The sequence below is a fragment of the Geospiza fortis genome, unplaced genomic scaffold, assembly GCF_000277835.1.
Source record: "Geospiza fortis unplaced genomic scaffold, GeoFor_1.0 scaffold112, whole genome shotgun sequence".
In the NCBI taxonomy this organism is placed as follows: Eukaryota; Metazoa; Chordata; class Aves; order Passeriformes; family Thraupidae; genus Geospiza; species Geospiza fortis.
The window spans coordinates 17,607,801-17,623,668 of record NW_005054298.1 but is presented as its reverse complement, the minus strand read 5'-3'; the positions used below and the strand labels follow the sequence as shown (position 1 = coordinate 17,623,668).

The window sequence follows — 15,868 nt, the reverse complement described above, 5'->3', positions numbered from 1 at the left end:
GGCTCTGTGCAGCCAGGAGAGGCTCCTTCGAGGGAGCTCGGGGTCCTGGGTTTTCCCCTGAGGCACTCAGGTAGATGGTGAGGGCCCTTTCTAGTGAGGTAGGGTGTTAATAACAGCTACTCTTACAAGTAGAGGCTCACCCACAGTAAGGAAGAAGCAGTACAGGGTTGGGCGGTGGCAGTGGCATCAGCTCAACCGACCGTCCTCCTCCGATGCCGACAGCAAAAACAAGGAATCCAGCCTAGCCCCTCACCCCCCCAGCCAAAATCTCGAGGTATTGCTGCCCTTTCCGAGTAAATGCCCCTCAGCTAGATAGTGCAGCCAGCTGCACTCATCCCCCTTCTCCTTGGCTATATCCTTTGTCTCTCTTAAGTACCAGTCGTTAATTATCTTTTAGCAACAAATGGGAGAAAATTCCCTGAGAGAAAACAACTAAAGGAAAAATCCTAACCGCCAACACTTTGCCATAACGATCTTTTTCTCTTAAAAGAGTTGATTTTAGAGCTGTTCATGGCAGATGACCGTGAGAATTAAAACTGTCAGCTGTAGGGTTAATTAGAAATAGTATATTTAAATGAATACTATTTTTTTTAGCTTGCAATGATCAAAAATAATATTTTGAGGAAAAGCAATGTCAGAGACTTGTAAACCGTAGCCCAAAATTAACTGTTTATAAAGTTCAATGCTCACAAATTGTTTAAATCCCAGCCTTTCATAAGACTTACCTGGTGCCTATGCTGTACTTTGCTCATTTGTAAGGAGCAGACATCACTGATGCAGCCTAGATGCCAGTTGTTCTCTGTCTCTTTTGTGGTACACTGACAGGGTGGAGGAGCCATAAGCCCCATGGAATTTATCTCTGCAAGTTTCCTGGTTTAGGGATATACTCAGGTTGTGGAAGACACTTGCATTTTCCCTGTGCATAAGCTTGGCCATTACTAATAGGGAGTTTCTTGTACTTTGCTGTCTTTATGGTTGATGCTCTTCAGTTGTTTTTCAGCATCTTATCTGTGCAACCTAATTAAAGCAATCTATGGCTTTCCTGTAATCTCTTTCTTCTCCCTTGTTCCCACATGGTCTAAAGGGGGAAAAAAGAGAAGGTGGGTTACAAAGGAGGGAGACCAGGCTGAGTAGATTAATTGGAGGTGCCAAAAACTTTGGGAGTTGAATCGGGAGTGGGAGATGAGAGTTTTATGGAGGAATGAGTGTTGGATGTCAGCAGCAAACTGGTTAGACAGTGGGCAATAGGACCTAAGGTCCTGATAGGAGCCTGGGAGGGAAGTCTGTAAAAATAGTTATGGAGAAAAACCAATGTAGATTTAAAAGTCAAGATGGACAGACTGGATATGATACTGTATCTTGCCCTGGGAATTTATTTAAATTTGTCCTCTCAATATTTATGTCTAGATACTACAGTGTTGATGCTATAAAGTTATGTTAAATTACTCAGTGTTTCTTTTTCTCCCAGTTACTGTTGAATAGCTCATTGGTTTATTTTAATTTCTATTCCTCTGACAGAATCTGGGAATCTTCTTTTGCTGGTGGCAAGTCGTAACCAAATTGTTGTGGATAACATCACTTCTCAGTCACACAGCATTTATTCTCTGGTTCGGGATGGGACAAATATTGTGGCTATTGATTTTGATTCAGTCACAGATCGTATCTTTTGGTCTGATACAACACAGGATAAAATTTGGAGTGCTTATCAAAATGGGACTGACCGAAAAATAGTAAGTTTTGCTGAGTAAGTTTTCTTGTCTTTTATGGAGAGAAAATGAAGACACTGTATCTTTAGTTAATGAAGGAGAAGAGGAAAATCCAAATATAGTAAGAAAAGAGATAACAGAGACAAAGTGAAACAACTTTGTAGATAAGCTAAACTAACATTTCAAATAGCTGTTTGAAAAGGGAAACTGAATGCTTTCAAGAAGCCCTTTTTTAAGCATCACAATATAAACTGGTTTTCCTATTAGTAAATTCTAATTTCTTCAATAGACCTGCTGAAGTTAGTAGGAGTGTTTGGGTTTATGCTTTGCCATCATTTTGAATATGTACATTGTGATTCATTCTGCATTATCGACCTAGAAGATATTGGAAACTTGGTTCATAATTTTCCATATCTATAGAAATGCAAAGGGTAAAATTTAATATAATCTTTTTTTTTCCTCTCCCCCACCTGCTTTTTTGTTCATGAACAGGTGTTTGACAGTGGTGTCACTGTGACTGAGAGTATAGCAGTGGATTGGGTGGGTCGTAACCTTTACTGGACAGACTTTGTTCTGGAAACTATTGAAGTCTCCAAAATGGATGGGAGCCACAGGACTGTGCTGATCAGTGAAAATATAACAAACCCAAGAGGACTAGTGTTAGATCCTAGAACTGAGTAAGATTTTTCATATTATTTTTTATTAAGATGCTTATTTTATGATGTAGCTATTAAAATTTATGGCATGTCCGAATTGTATTGGAATGTAAATGACAAGTGGAAGGAACAACTTAGAACAATTTAGTGTGTTTGCAGAGTTGATTAATATTTCAAGTCATTAAGTATTTACTGGTGATATGTTGTTCTGTTTCAGTGCAACAAGATGGTTTTATACCTATAAAAGATTTTTCTTCATTTGCTTCTGAGTTAAGAAGTATTAATTCAAAATTATGATGTATCACTTCAGTTGGTGGTATACCACAAACAATGTGATTTCATGTCATATGCCTACCTTCATAGTTCCAACTCTGAAATAATTGTCCAGATTGTATTGTTATCACAAAAGCACCTTCGCATTTCAGACAGCAAGTGGTATAGAGTTAATGTGATGATTTGAACTGTTCATGTACAAAATTTTACTCTTTTTTTCCAGGTTTTCAATGCCTTGAACTCTGTTTACTGCCAGTTTCAATGCTGTTAACATTATCAATGCATACCTGTTAGAGTGTAAGCCTGTATTAAATGATTATGTAGCAGTCAGAGGATGAGATTATAATCAACATTAAAAACCAGTGACGTATCTTCTATATGCTGCTATTATTGACGAATAGAAACAACAGTAGAAGTATTAAAAGAATTTTTATAACAGAAATTACTGTAATATCTTCAGTAAACATGTTGCTAAAGTAAATTCAGTATCATTATGTAGGACTGTTCACAGAAAGATTGCTTCTACTTTTTGGCTAATGACTCTATGGAATGTTTCTCAATGGGCAGCTAGTTTTGTTCCCAGATTGCTAACCATGAGTTACTTTTTTCAGTGCTCATGTAATGTTCTGGACGGACTGGGGCCAAAACCCCCGAATTGAAAAAGCCAGCATGGATGGCAAAATGCGCACAGTGATTGTTAATAATAAAATCTACTGGCCCAATGGACTTTCCATTGATTATCCAAATAAACTTCTTTATTTTGCTGATGCTTATCTTGATTATATCGATTTCTGTGATTACAATGGAAACAACAGACGACAGGTGGTTGCAAGTGATCTGGTAAGACACTAGTAAGGAACCGTTGTTTTCCTGTGTCCCTGCTGATAGTACTGAAAAATATATTATCATTGTCATAGACTTGGGTGTATTTTTTTTCAAAATTATTGAGTGAAGCAGATATGAAGTATTTTATCTGCTTCCTGCTGCTGGAAAAAGAGAAATTGCTATCCTATTCAGTCTCTCAGGAGATCTTCAGCAGAGTCTGGAGCTGCATGTAGACTTGGTGCTTTGTAGCACTCTCATCTGTTCTGTCTGCCTGTATGAAATCTGAAGGTGACATCTGACACTGCTGCTACTAGGTGGTGCATTTTCTGTAGGCAAATATAGTAGAGAAAGCCTGGAGAAACTTTTCCTGGTATTTTGTGAGTGATTATTGCTACAATTCATGACAGCAGTGAAGGGTTTTGTGCTATGACTTGTGTGCAGCAGCTCCATCAAGACCATCCCTCTTACAGTCTGTCTCCCAGTGAAGTGCTGCTGATAGCTTGTAGCACTGACCTTGTACCGACTCAATAGCACAGATGTTCAGCTGGCACACAGAAACTGGTATCAATAACCATGTGAATGTTTTCACATTGACTCCTGGGGCTTTTACTTTTGGCTGGAGAGACAATTAGTGTGATATAGGAGCCAAGGAAATCTTTCCACTCCTGGTTATCTGAAATCTAGATACGCCACCTTTGATCCTCTGGTAAATTTTAGGGGAGCTTATCAAGGATGCAGGTTCTTGACAAGTCCATAATTCTCACTAGACATTTCCTCTTGTGCTTTTGAAAATCTACATATTGCTCTTTATCTGTGGGTTCTGCCCAAAGTAGTTAGACTGCTTCGTTAATTCCTCATTCTCTTTATCTCACGGGGTCTATATAGCATTCCAGTTTTTAAAAAATTATATTTTCCTCATTATTAATGTATTGGTTTTAGACAATAGATGATATTTCATTTTTGTTTCTGAAAAAATGTCTTTTGAGACACAGTTGCTTCATTATTTATTTATTTTAAAATTATGCTCACCTCTGTTATTACTTCATTGCAAGCTTTACATCTGCAAATCTCCAGAAGTAAATTGGTAATCAACCTTGCCTTTTTAGATATTGCAGCATCCACATGGTCTAACTGTCTTTGAAGATTTTGTGTACTGGAGTGACCGCTATACTAATCGAGTAATTCGGGCCAATAAATGGCATGGAGGAAACCAGACAGTTATGATTTATAACATCCACCAGCCTTTGGGTCTTGTGGCAGTCCATCCTGTAAGGCAGCCTGATGGTAAGTTCATCCAGATTGCAGAAATAAGTATGCAGTGATGTCATGCATTGGAACACCAAGAATCAGTCTTTTCAGCAAATGGGTTGGGTTAAAACAGGCAAGTAATTCATACTATTGACTTGCCTGGTGCTAGGGAAGGCAACCACCTAGGCAGCATTTTGGGATGATGACTAGCCAAAAAGAATAATAAGGAGGTAGTATGTGCCGTTTTCTTGCACTTTGTTCTGAATGTTTTTACAAGACAATTGAGGCATTTTTGGAAAGCATTTTAATTTTAAAAATTTCTCTCTGTGGCATACTAGATTCAATTTCTTGTGTGGTAATGATTATTTTTGAAAAGATTACTGTCATCAACTTTCTCTGAAAGTACTTCTACATTATTTTAGTCAATGAAACAATAATGATAAATAATCTCCTTCATTGTATTAAGTATTCTCTCTGAGATCTTGTGCAGGTGATCTCTTGCAGCTTAAAGACTAAAAAAATCCTAAATTATTTCTGTTAGGTAGAGATCTTTCATATCAGACTTTTTTGTTATTTCACAGCATGACTTGAAGAGTGTTGGACATGTTGATATGAATATTATCTTTCAGCTTCAGTTGTATTTTTTGTGTATGGAGTGTTTCCAGCTAATAAATATTACTTTTTTTTTTCCTCAAAATACACCCCCATGCCAGGGAAGGTGGAGACTTCCTTGAGTATCTGAGTAAGGCACTAGTACTTTCAGTGCTGGATTTCTTTTGGAACAAAGCCTTCCTCAGACATGTTCAGAACTAAAGCGGCCTATTCTCACTGTAAATTGTTCAGTTAGCAGGGCATAGCCTTAATTTATTCATCATAATTATGGTTTGAGAGGTTTTATTTTACAACCTAAGATTTAAAAAAATTTCTATCCCTGGAGAATTTTTTCTTCTTTTTCTTCATTGTGTTTAGTACATTTTATAATTTTTCATTCTGAATTATTCCATTGTACTTTATGTGGCCAGGCAAAAAGGGAGAGAATAGAGTATTTGCAGAATAGCACAACATACTGATGTTGACAAATGAAGGAATAATTACATGCTAATTGAAATTTTAGATGCAGTAATAAAACTGTCATCTACTCTCCTATTTTGTAAACCATTGGATCTTCCACTAACCAGAATTTAGATTTTTTTTATACTGATGACATGAACGATTTTCTTACAGTTTGAGTTCTGAGTTTATGCCATTATTTTATTGTCATGTTAATTTGTTTTCAGTTCTTGTTAGTTTTTATATTAGTAACAATTGTGTAAATTCCTGGAACTTCCAAGCTTTTTAGAATAAGGTCTGCTGCCATTGGTAAGGATGTACTCAAAATCTGATTTTTGTTTTCTTATGAAGATTACTCATTCTGAAAAATCTTGTTCAGCAGCAAGTTTGTGGAAGTGGTTTAGATTGAATTTTAGTGTATAGTAATAATAGCAGTCAGGAGAGATCTTCAGTGTCTTTTTTTTACATTTTACAACTTTTCATTCACAGTTTCAAAGTGAGCTAAAAAATTGGCATTGAATTCCCACTATCTTTGAGTAAGACATTGCAACTATTTTCTCTTTAGTTTCTCCAAGAAGTTTCAGCAAATAATTTAAATCCCCCATCTAGAAGGGTTATTACAATCAAGGACTGCAAATCCCACAGGTTTCCTCATGCAGTTAAGAAAAGTTTGAAATAGAGCTTGAAAGTTTTTTTGTGATGCATAAAAATTGCAAATATTACTATGATAATGTACTGGCTCCGTGGAAAATTGTATCCTGTCACAAGTAAATTGTATTCCTTGTGGTTCTTAGAAATAATTCCATTATTTTAATTTTAAACAAATATCAAAACTTTCTTAATTCTGGGTTAATGTCAGTAGCAATGAGAATATTCTCTCTAGTTGCTTATAGCTGCTAATAGTCCCTTTCTTATTTTCAGGTATTAATTCCTGTGCATCATCCCCATGTAGCCATCTCTGCTTACTTTCTTCATCTGGACCACTTTTTTTTTCCTGTGCTTGCCCTTCAGGATGGATCCTTTCTCCTGATAACAGGAACTGCATCAGAGGTAGGGCAGTACTAATGAGATTTTGAGAGGCGCAGTGATGCTGTGTTTAGTGGGTTTTCATGCCAGAATTTTTACTGCAAAATTTATATAACAGTGTTAAGCAGCCAGTAAAGAAAATCAAAACCAAACCAACCAACCAAGTCTTTGGTCTATTATAAAAGATTCAATGGGTTACTTCTACAGCAGCCCAGTTCCCTGTTAAGTGGTAGCTTGTGCCTATGGGAAGAAGAGGCTAGGATTTGTTCTCCAAAGACCAAAGCACAAGGAAAAGGGGAAGGTAACTGTGTTCAGGAGATTCTCTTCCCCTAGTCCCTAGCAGATGAGAAATGCAGTTGCTGACTCTCACTTTGCAGCTCTCCCATGCATTTTCTCAGATCACCTGATGCATTGCCCTTTGTTAATAAGATTTAAGCATAAGGGTACAAGTTTACCTAAAAATAAATATACCAAAAGGGAGTATGTCTGTTCCCTTAGGGATAAAACCAGAAAACAGTACTGCAGTTATATTTTGTAATAATGATCAGCAGTTGCCCTGTGGTGTTGTTCCATGCTTATGAGTCCTGCTTAATATGCATTAGAACCCATCACAGGCAAGTCCTGCAGAATCCTCAGAGCTTTGGCTGGTTCCCCTTCTAAGAGATTTGAAAAAGCAGCTTTGAGCAGCTGCACAAATATCCTTCTTTTGTCTGGCAGTGAGTGTTCCTGCTTTATTTACTTCCTTCTGCTCAGAATTTGCCTTGTGATTGCACAGTGCTGAAACTTAAAATGTTACAGCAGTTGAAATAACTAATAACCTTGTTCCTAGTGAGGGAACAAACCTCTATGTAAGTGACTTCAAAACATCACTGGTAATATTGAGCCATTCTCAGCATCAGGGAACTTTTGGGTGGGAGGGGGAAAGCATATCATAGTACCTTTTTCTTGACCAGAAGCAACTCTGAATTACTCTTTGTTTTCACAGTTGAACACCCTTTCCTTATTGCTGTAAGAGATAATATAATTTACGGAATTTCTCTGAACCCTGAGGAGAAGACAAATGATGCTATGGTTCCAATAGCAGGAGTTCAAAATGGTGTTGATGTTGACTTTGATGACTCTGAACAGATGATATATTGGGTTGAAAATCCAGTAAGTTAGTATTTGTGTTCACAATGTGCACTAAATTAAAACCTTTTAACCTTTTTTATTTTTCAGAAGTGTTTTGGAGTGAAATGTGTTAGCATTTTTTTGTTGTTGGTGGTGTGGTTGGTTTTTTTTTTTGTTTTGGTTTTTTTTTAAAGTTTTTCTTATTTGATTGGTTGTTTTCCTAGGACAAGTAAAGAAGCTTTGTCTCTTTTGTAAAGTAGTTCTTATTTTTGTCAGCAGAACATCTGATTAATGTTTTTTCCTGACTTGGAGACATGAACAGGAAATACTGGAGAGCATTGACAGACCCACACTCAGCCCTTCTGTGCTGTAGTTTGCTCTCTCTGCTCCCTTGACTTAGGAGTCAACTCTGCAAACACAGCCAGAGCATTTCTCCATGGGAGCAGTGCATTGGACACAGTGACACTTAGCATTAGGATGAATGTATGTGCATTTAGTCTGAGCACTTAATGAACTGACATCATAGAGAAGCATCTTTTTCTTTAAATTGAAAATGGTTGCAAACTCAAAACAATAATTTCCAGGTAGCACATGTGAGGCTTATAGATTTAAAAATGAATTTGAATTTTTAATAGTTATTTATAATTGTTTGACTAATTGCTTTTATTGCTGGTCATGAACTAAGAAACTAGATGTGTTCTATAAGGCTAACTTGTCACAAAAAACAAAAGAGGAAAAAATACATAATTTTTGTGAATGGACACTTCAAAAGGAAAAAATCTCTGGTAGTCTGTCTGAAGACAATGTGTCTTCACTCTTGGAAACTTAAAAACTATCCTTTTTGTCAAGAAAAGCAATAAGGAGGTCTTGGAGAAATATGATGGTAGATAAGGAGATTTCTGTAATTGTGTTTTAACAGAAACAATTCACACAAACTTGTTATGTTTCATCCACACAAGATTTTTGGTTTTTTCCCCAACTTGCTTTCTTTATATTTTGCAGCTCTGAAGTAAATACAATTTTAAAAATAACTAATTTTAAAGTGTATTCGGTGCCACTAATGAAGAAATTACGATTTGCTTAATTATTTATTCTTTTGAAGTTAGAATGTTTAGTTCAATGAAGTACTTAAATAGACCTATTTAAGCAAATCTTTGCCCGAGAAACTACTTAAATACTTGGGAATCTGTTTCATCTTCCCTGCAGTCTGAAAAAATATTCTTGACAGATGTCAGCCTGCAGACCCAGCTGACATATAGAGTAGTGTGGGAGGTCAAGGGCTGATCCATCCCTTAACAGCAAGTTAAATCCTGGCAAGTGGAATGGCAGGTGCCTTTGCAGGGCCAGTGTTAGGTGTTAGGTCTGCTTTGGATGGGTCTTGACAAGGCCTGCCAAAGGTGTGCCTCTGGGCTGTGCCCCCCAGCTGCATCCCTGACCTGCAGGCCTCAGGCTTCTGTTGCTCCCAAACAGAGCTGAGACACCTGTGTCAGTCATGGATCACCCTCTGCAAAAAAGATATTTCTGTAGTTCCTGTGCTCCATTTTATGTTCCTGGTTCTGCCCTATCTCTGCCTTCTTCTGCCTAGAACTGTGCTAGCATTAGAAAAGATTACAGTATAAAAGAAGTGCCAGCGTAGTTGGAATAGAAGAGTGTTTTCTGCTCTTGATATTTTTAAAACTTTTGTTATTTTTCTTTCCAAGGGTGAAATTCACAGAGTGAGGTCGGATGGAGCCAACAGGACAGTTTTTGCTCCAGCAGCTGTTATTGGTGCTCCTACTGGTCTGGCACTAGACTGGATATCTGCAAACCTGTATTACACTAACCCAGGGACACAGTCAATTGAGGTAATTATTTAAGAGGGACAACAGGAAAGTAAGAGCCTAGATTTTTCACTGCTACGTATAAAGATGGAAATTAGTAATATTTATTTTGTGAAAACCTTAAATTATATTTACTTTAAAGTGTAATATGTTCGTAGAAAAATACTTTACAAACTTGAAAAGAAACTTAAATTTAAACATAGTCAAAACGATTGAAAGCGATATATTCTGGACATTCTTATTTGTGCGTAGATCTATCCTGCAAACTTTATTTGTGTATAAATTTCTTTCTTTATTTTCTCCCTACAATGCCTTAGGCTTCTAGTGTTTAACACACAGATGTGTTTAACACTATGATGACTAGAGTTACTACTGTTACTATCCTTCCTTCAAATCAATGATCCCAATGCAATGCCTCTGATAGTAAAGGAATGCTGCCATTGAACGCAGTAAGATCCATTCCCAAATGCTTTGGTAATGTATCATGTAGATTTCTAGAGACAAGCAGTCTCATGATATGTGAAGGATAAAATTGTCATTCAGAGTAGGGAAATGAAGGATAAGTAATATATAATATAGTAATGACTGTGAATAAACCCAGTCATTAGTGTTCTTGTTCCAAAATATAAATACCTACTATTGAATTAAAAGGCAGATAATTTGAGCAAATGAAATGTGATACTTCCTAAATCAGAATTTCATCAACCCATTCAGGCCTTGAAGATATTATGGAAACTGAAAGATAAATTGTTTTTATGCTTAGGACCCTTCCTTTTTATCATAGGCAGGTTCTTAGCTGCAAGCAGCTCTTTCAAGGGGTGCATGTTAGAGAAAGGTGGTGGTTAGAGTACAGAACAATGTGCTTTTACTTCATGGTATTCAAGAAAGTCTTCTGCAATTTCAACTCCATGTTGATTTAGGCTTCATTCCTGTAATTTGAAAATGCGCTGTAAGTTCTATATTGCATGGTCTGATAAGTTCAATGTTTGCATAGGTCCTGAAGCTGCATGGTGACATAATGTACAGGAAAACACTGATTACCAATGATGGCACCTCTCTGGGAGCTGGCACACCAATTGGTTTGGCAGTTGATCCAGCAAGAGGGTAAATTTCCACAACTGTTGTATTTGCTCATGCTTTTTCTTGTTTTTTAGGGTTTTCATCCTGGATTTGACACGGTTTGGTTTGTTTCATATTTGGGCAGAATTTATTTACTCTTTTTAAGCTGTAAAAAATAAGTGCATGGCTTCCTAAATTACTGCATTGATGTTCATCCTCCTTAATTTACAATATGCTTGTATAGTACCATTTTTTAATGTAAAAAAAATCTCAGAATATTATGATTGTGAAAAAATCCCTGAAAAATGGGAACCCAGAATAAAGAGTACTCCAAAATCTTTCTGTAAAATACCTTGTGATGTCTGACTTGGGCCTAGAAAGATGTATTACATGGGAAAAATGTCACATGTCAAAAAGTATAACACTAAATATAATTTTGCTGCTTGTTCCCAAACAGAACAATTTGCCTTTTTTTTTGTTTCATCTAGATTTTTTCTGATTCTGTAGTTTTAATTGAAAATTGAAACCAAATTCACTCTGAAATGTTGCAGCCATCTGTGAAACAGAATTAGTATTATTATTATAAGGAGGAGTCCTTTTGTGTTATAGTCATAATACTCTACTGCATTTACCTGCTGATGGTATCGTGGGATGAAATAGGCAAGGTTATGGATTTCTAAAAATTATTTAAGAGGCATTCCTCTCTTTCAAGAGAAGTAGGTGTTTCTCTTTGTCGAGAGAACAAGCACTCTTCTCCTTCTCAAATAAGCTCTTTTTAATTGTGGTTTGATTCAATGTGAGTTGTGTTCAGCATGTGCTGAAGTGTTTGACTGACAGAGGAATCGGTTTTAAGCGTATGCTCAAGCGACTCTGGTCCACTGATTTCTCTTGCCACTTTTGCTAACAGATCTGCTAATGTGTCTTACAGGAAGCTGTACTGGACAGACCAGGGAACTGACAGTGGAGTCCCAGCAAAGATTGCCAGTGCAAACATGGATGGCTCAGGCATACAAACCCTCTTCACTGGCAACCTGGACCATGTGGAGTTTCTTACCATTGACATTAAGGAACAAAAGTTGTACTGGGCTGTCACAAGCACAGGAATGGTAGGAGATGTATTTTTAATAATTGCTTCTTTACCTGTCGGTGCATCTATGGTTCACATGAGTGATTCAGTTACTTCAGTTTTCTCTTATAAATGGGAGTTGCAGGACCAAGCAAAATCTGGATAGTTGTTATTAAATACCATCAAAAGTATAAGATCAGAAATCACATACTGCTTGCCTTTTCTTCTTCCTACCTTGTACCTAAAGATTTCACGCACAAGAGAGATTTTAGTATCATGCATTGCATTTTTGTTTTATATTATAACACTGAACTGTTGCTATAGGAAATATAATCCTAATCTTTAAAATGATTTCTTAGATTGAGAGAGGCAATTTGGATGGTACAAATCGTGTGACTCTGGTGGTTCATCTTTCTCATCCCTGGGGAGTTGCTGTGTATGGTACCTTTCTATACTATACTGATCGAGATTATGAAGTAATTGAACGAGTTGACAAGGCCACTGGTGCAAACAAAGTCGTACTGAGAGATAATGTCCCAAGACTGAAGAGCCTACGAGTGTATTACAGAGACAGTGAGTATTTGTAGAGACATGTTTCAGGATATTCAACTTGCAAAAACGCGAACTTTCCTTAGAGACCGAATGGTTGATCTTTCAAAGGATATGCTTTGATTCGGCTTGCAGGAAAAGTGTCAGCAGCATTTTGCCTGTTTTTGGTAAAGAGATGCTCCACCATCTAGCTAAGACATCTACTGGCTCATGTAGTTTTACTAAGGTCGTGTTGACTATTTTGTTACTTTAGCTTCAAATTTGTTTTATCTGGCTGTTGGCCCCATTGATCTTAGATGACAAGAGGCCAGTAAACCCATTGCTATCACATCTCTGCTAAAATGTATTCTGATTAGCATCTTTATTTTTGTCAGCTGATTGTTAATACTATACAACTATATGCATTTGGGTGTATATCTATGGGTGTTTGTGATGATACAGTTGAGATTTTTGTTTTGCCATGTATGTCTTTTGCAGATTCTGCTGGTTCCACAAATGGCTGCAGTAATAATATTGGAGTGTGCCAGCAGCTTTGTCTGCCTGTACCTGGTGGATTATTCACCTGTGCCTGTGCTACTGGCTTTCAGCTAAATCCTGATAACAGAACCTGTTCCTCATACAGTTCATTTGTAGTTGTTTCCATGCTCTCTGCAATTAAGGGATTTAGTTTAGACACATCAGATCACTCTGAAGCCATGGTACCACTGGCAGGAAGAGGTATGTGAATATTATAATAGGAAAATATCTTGTCATGCCTGGTATTTTGGCATTTCTTTCTAGCATAGCACATACTTTAAAGAATATAGTTTCTATAAAAAATCATTAACTAATACTTTTCAAAATATTTCAGGACGAAATGCACTTCATGTGGATGTTCACATGCCTTCTGGTTTCATTTTCTGGTGTGACTTCAGTAGCACAGTTTCTTCTCAGAATGCAATACGTAAAATTAAACCTGATGGTTCTTATTTTAGAAATGTTGTTACAAATGGAATAGGGCGAAATGGGATCCGTGGCATTGCAATTGACTGGGTAGCAGGTAAGCACAGCTGAATTTAGGAGAATGTTATTCTTTACATATTATAAAAATTTTAGGCTAACATAAGCAGATTCTAATGGAACTATTTTGAATGGAAGTACCATGGTTCTAGCTTGTGGTTTAATTGACTGATTTTAAAATAAGAGGAAGTAATGAATGGCTCTTATGTTTATTTATATATATCTGTAAAGGTGAAAGTTTATCAGAGAAGATTTCAAGACCTTTTTCTCTCCTGATGCTTTAATATTTGTCTTAGGCCTCTGTTCTTGTCTGTACATTTGTACGTAGCTGTGAACTCCCATTGTGAAAGCACGTACCAGAGAAGAATGCACAAAACCTGTCTTATGACATTGTAAATAAGAAAGGACTTTTTATCTACCCTCAGATTGCTGTGTACACATAAGTTATAATGAAAAGTAAAAAACGCAGAAGAAATATTTATCTTTGATCTATAATTTCCACATGTGCACTTCCTGTTCCTATTTAAACATATTAGAGATTAATTAAAATATTAACTCTTCAGAAAGTATTAATCAACAATTACCATTAATACTTTAGTTTTGTGTATATATATATATATATATATGTACTGTATATGTGTTTTGCAAAAGTTCTTCAGTTGATTGATAGGCTTGTTGGGATGAGTTTTAGGATAATCATCTGCTGTAAACACTTAATTTAGTTTCTGTATACAGTCTTGTGCCATAACATGGATTTCATAGTTGCGTGTTTTAAAAGGCAACTGTACTACTGATACCCATGGCCATCCATGAGTATTTAGAAATTAATTGACTACTGTCAGTTTGGTTGCTTCTTTCTAATTCATCTGATGGTAGGCAAATACCTTATGCTTCCAAGTACTAACATATGGCTATTCATTTTGTGGTTCAGTATTTTACCAACTTGTGTTTCTCAGGTGTTGATGCTGATATTAACTTTCTCTTTTGCTTTTCTGATTTGTTTTGTTTTGGTTTTTGTATACAGGAAATCTTTATTTTACAAATGCCTTCCTCACAGAGACTTTTATAGAAGTTTTGCGTTTAAACACAACATATCGTCGTGTGCTTCTGAAAACTACCATAGACATGCCAAGGCACATAGTAGTTGACCCAAAAAACAGATATCTCTTCTGGGCTGATTATGGGCAAAATCCAAAGATCGAACGTGCGTTTCTTGACTGCACCAACAGAACAGTTCTTGTGTCCGAGGGCATTGTCACACCTCGTGGGTTGGCCATAGATCACAGCAATGGCTACGTTTACTGGGTGGACGATTCCTTAGATATGATTGCAAGAATTCAGCCCGATGGTGGTGATGTTGAAATTGTGCGTTATGGCAGTCGCTATCCAACTCCATATGGTATCACTATCTTTGGCAATTCCATGATCTGGGTGGATCGAAACCTGAAAAAAGTCTTCCAAGCCAGCAAGCAGCCAGGCAATACTGATCAGCCAACAGTAATAAGAGATAACATTAATTGGCTAAGGGATGTTACAATTTACAACAGTAATTTCCAGTCACGTTCTCCCCTTGATGTCAACAACAATCCTTGTTTGGACAACAATGGAGGTTGTTCTCACCTCTGTTTTGCTCTCCCTGACCTTCAGACACCGAAATGTGGTTGTGCCTTTGGAACACTAGACAGTGATGGGAAGAGATGTTCCATTTCAACAGATGATTACCTGATTTTTGCTCTTGAAAATGGCCTCAGAAGTATCCACCTAGATCCTGAAAACCACAGTCCTCCCTTCCGCCCAGTCAATGTGTTAAGAACTGCTGTGGCCCTGGATTTTGACAGCATAAACAACCGAATATATTTTACACAAAGTTACCCTTCAGGAACAGGAAGAATCAGTTATGTTAGTATTTACTCAGGAATTAGCTCCCCAACTGTAGTTGCATCTGGTAAGTGCACTGAAATATAGCACAAAGTAGTCAGATATTTTTAAAAAATGACCTGCAGCACCTACCACTATCCCAACAGGTATTTTTATGCTAAAGGTCAAGGTCAACCACTTAGTTAAGATATCTAATAAAATTATATTTTTTCTTTCTCATTTTTTTCCTTTTCTGATATTCTTATTTCAGATTCTTATTCTTATTTCTTATTTTTATCTTTTGATCCCAATGATATGGAAATATAAAACTGGATAGATATTATTCTGTATATAAAATGATACATAATAAATTAAAATTAAATGTAATAAATTAATATAATGGAGTGAGGGAGGATTCCTGCTACATGAAGAATAGCAACCAGAACTTAATCTAAATCTGTGAGGGAAATGTCTTTGTAAAACTATTGTATAGCCAGGTCTGCCTGATTCCCAAGTATTACTACTCCAGTTTTTCAAATGGACAGATTTGCACTGGTGCCAATGGCATTTCAAAGAAGTCTTCAGTGTAGCCAAATTATAATAGATGAAGAGTGCTGAAGTATC

The 15,868-nt window shown here is 36.8% G+C and overlaps 1 protein-coding gene across 3 annotated transcripts in view; it reads left to right on the top strand.

The window, feature by feature from the left end:
- Positions 1-15,868, top strand: part of LRP2 (LDL receptor related protein 2) — a 111,021-nt gene that overhangs the window by 51,617 nt on the left and 43,536 nt on the right. For all 3 annotated transcript variants that reach the window (XM_031056532.1, XM_031056533.1, XM_031056527.1), the window contains exons 28-40: positions 1,519-1,730; positions 2,199-2,383; positions 3,247-3,475; positions 4,567-4,744; positions 6,680-6,808; positions 7,770-7,936; positions 9,595-9,738; positions 10,709-10,818; positions 11,702-11,879; positions 12,199-12,412; positions 12,866-13,105; positions 13,239-13,427; positions 14,412-15,332. In XM_031056532.1, the coding sequence (XP_030912392.1) occupies positions 1,519-1,730; positions 2,199-2,383; positions 3,247-3,475; positions 4,567-4,744; positions 6,680-6,808; positions 7,770-7,936; positions 9,595-9,738; positions 10,709-10,818; positions 11,702-11,879; positions 12,199-12,412; positions 12,866-13,105; positions 13,239-13,427; positions 14,412-15,332 (3,096 nt within the window). The remainder of the gene's footprint in view (positions 1-1,518; positions 1,731-2,198; positions 2,384-3,246; positions 3,476-4,566; positions 4,745-6,679; positions 6,809-7,769; positions 7,937-9,594; positions 9,739-10,708; positions 10,819-11,701; positions 11,880-12,198; positions 12,413-12,865; positions 13,106-13,238; positions 13,428-14,411; positions 15,333-15,868) is intronic.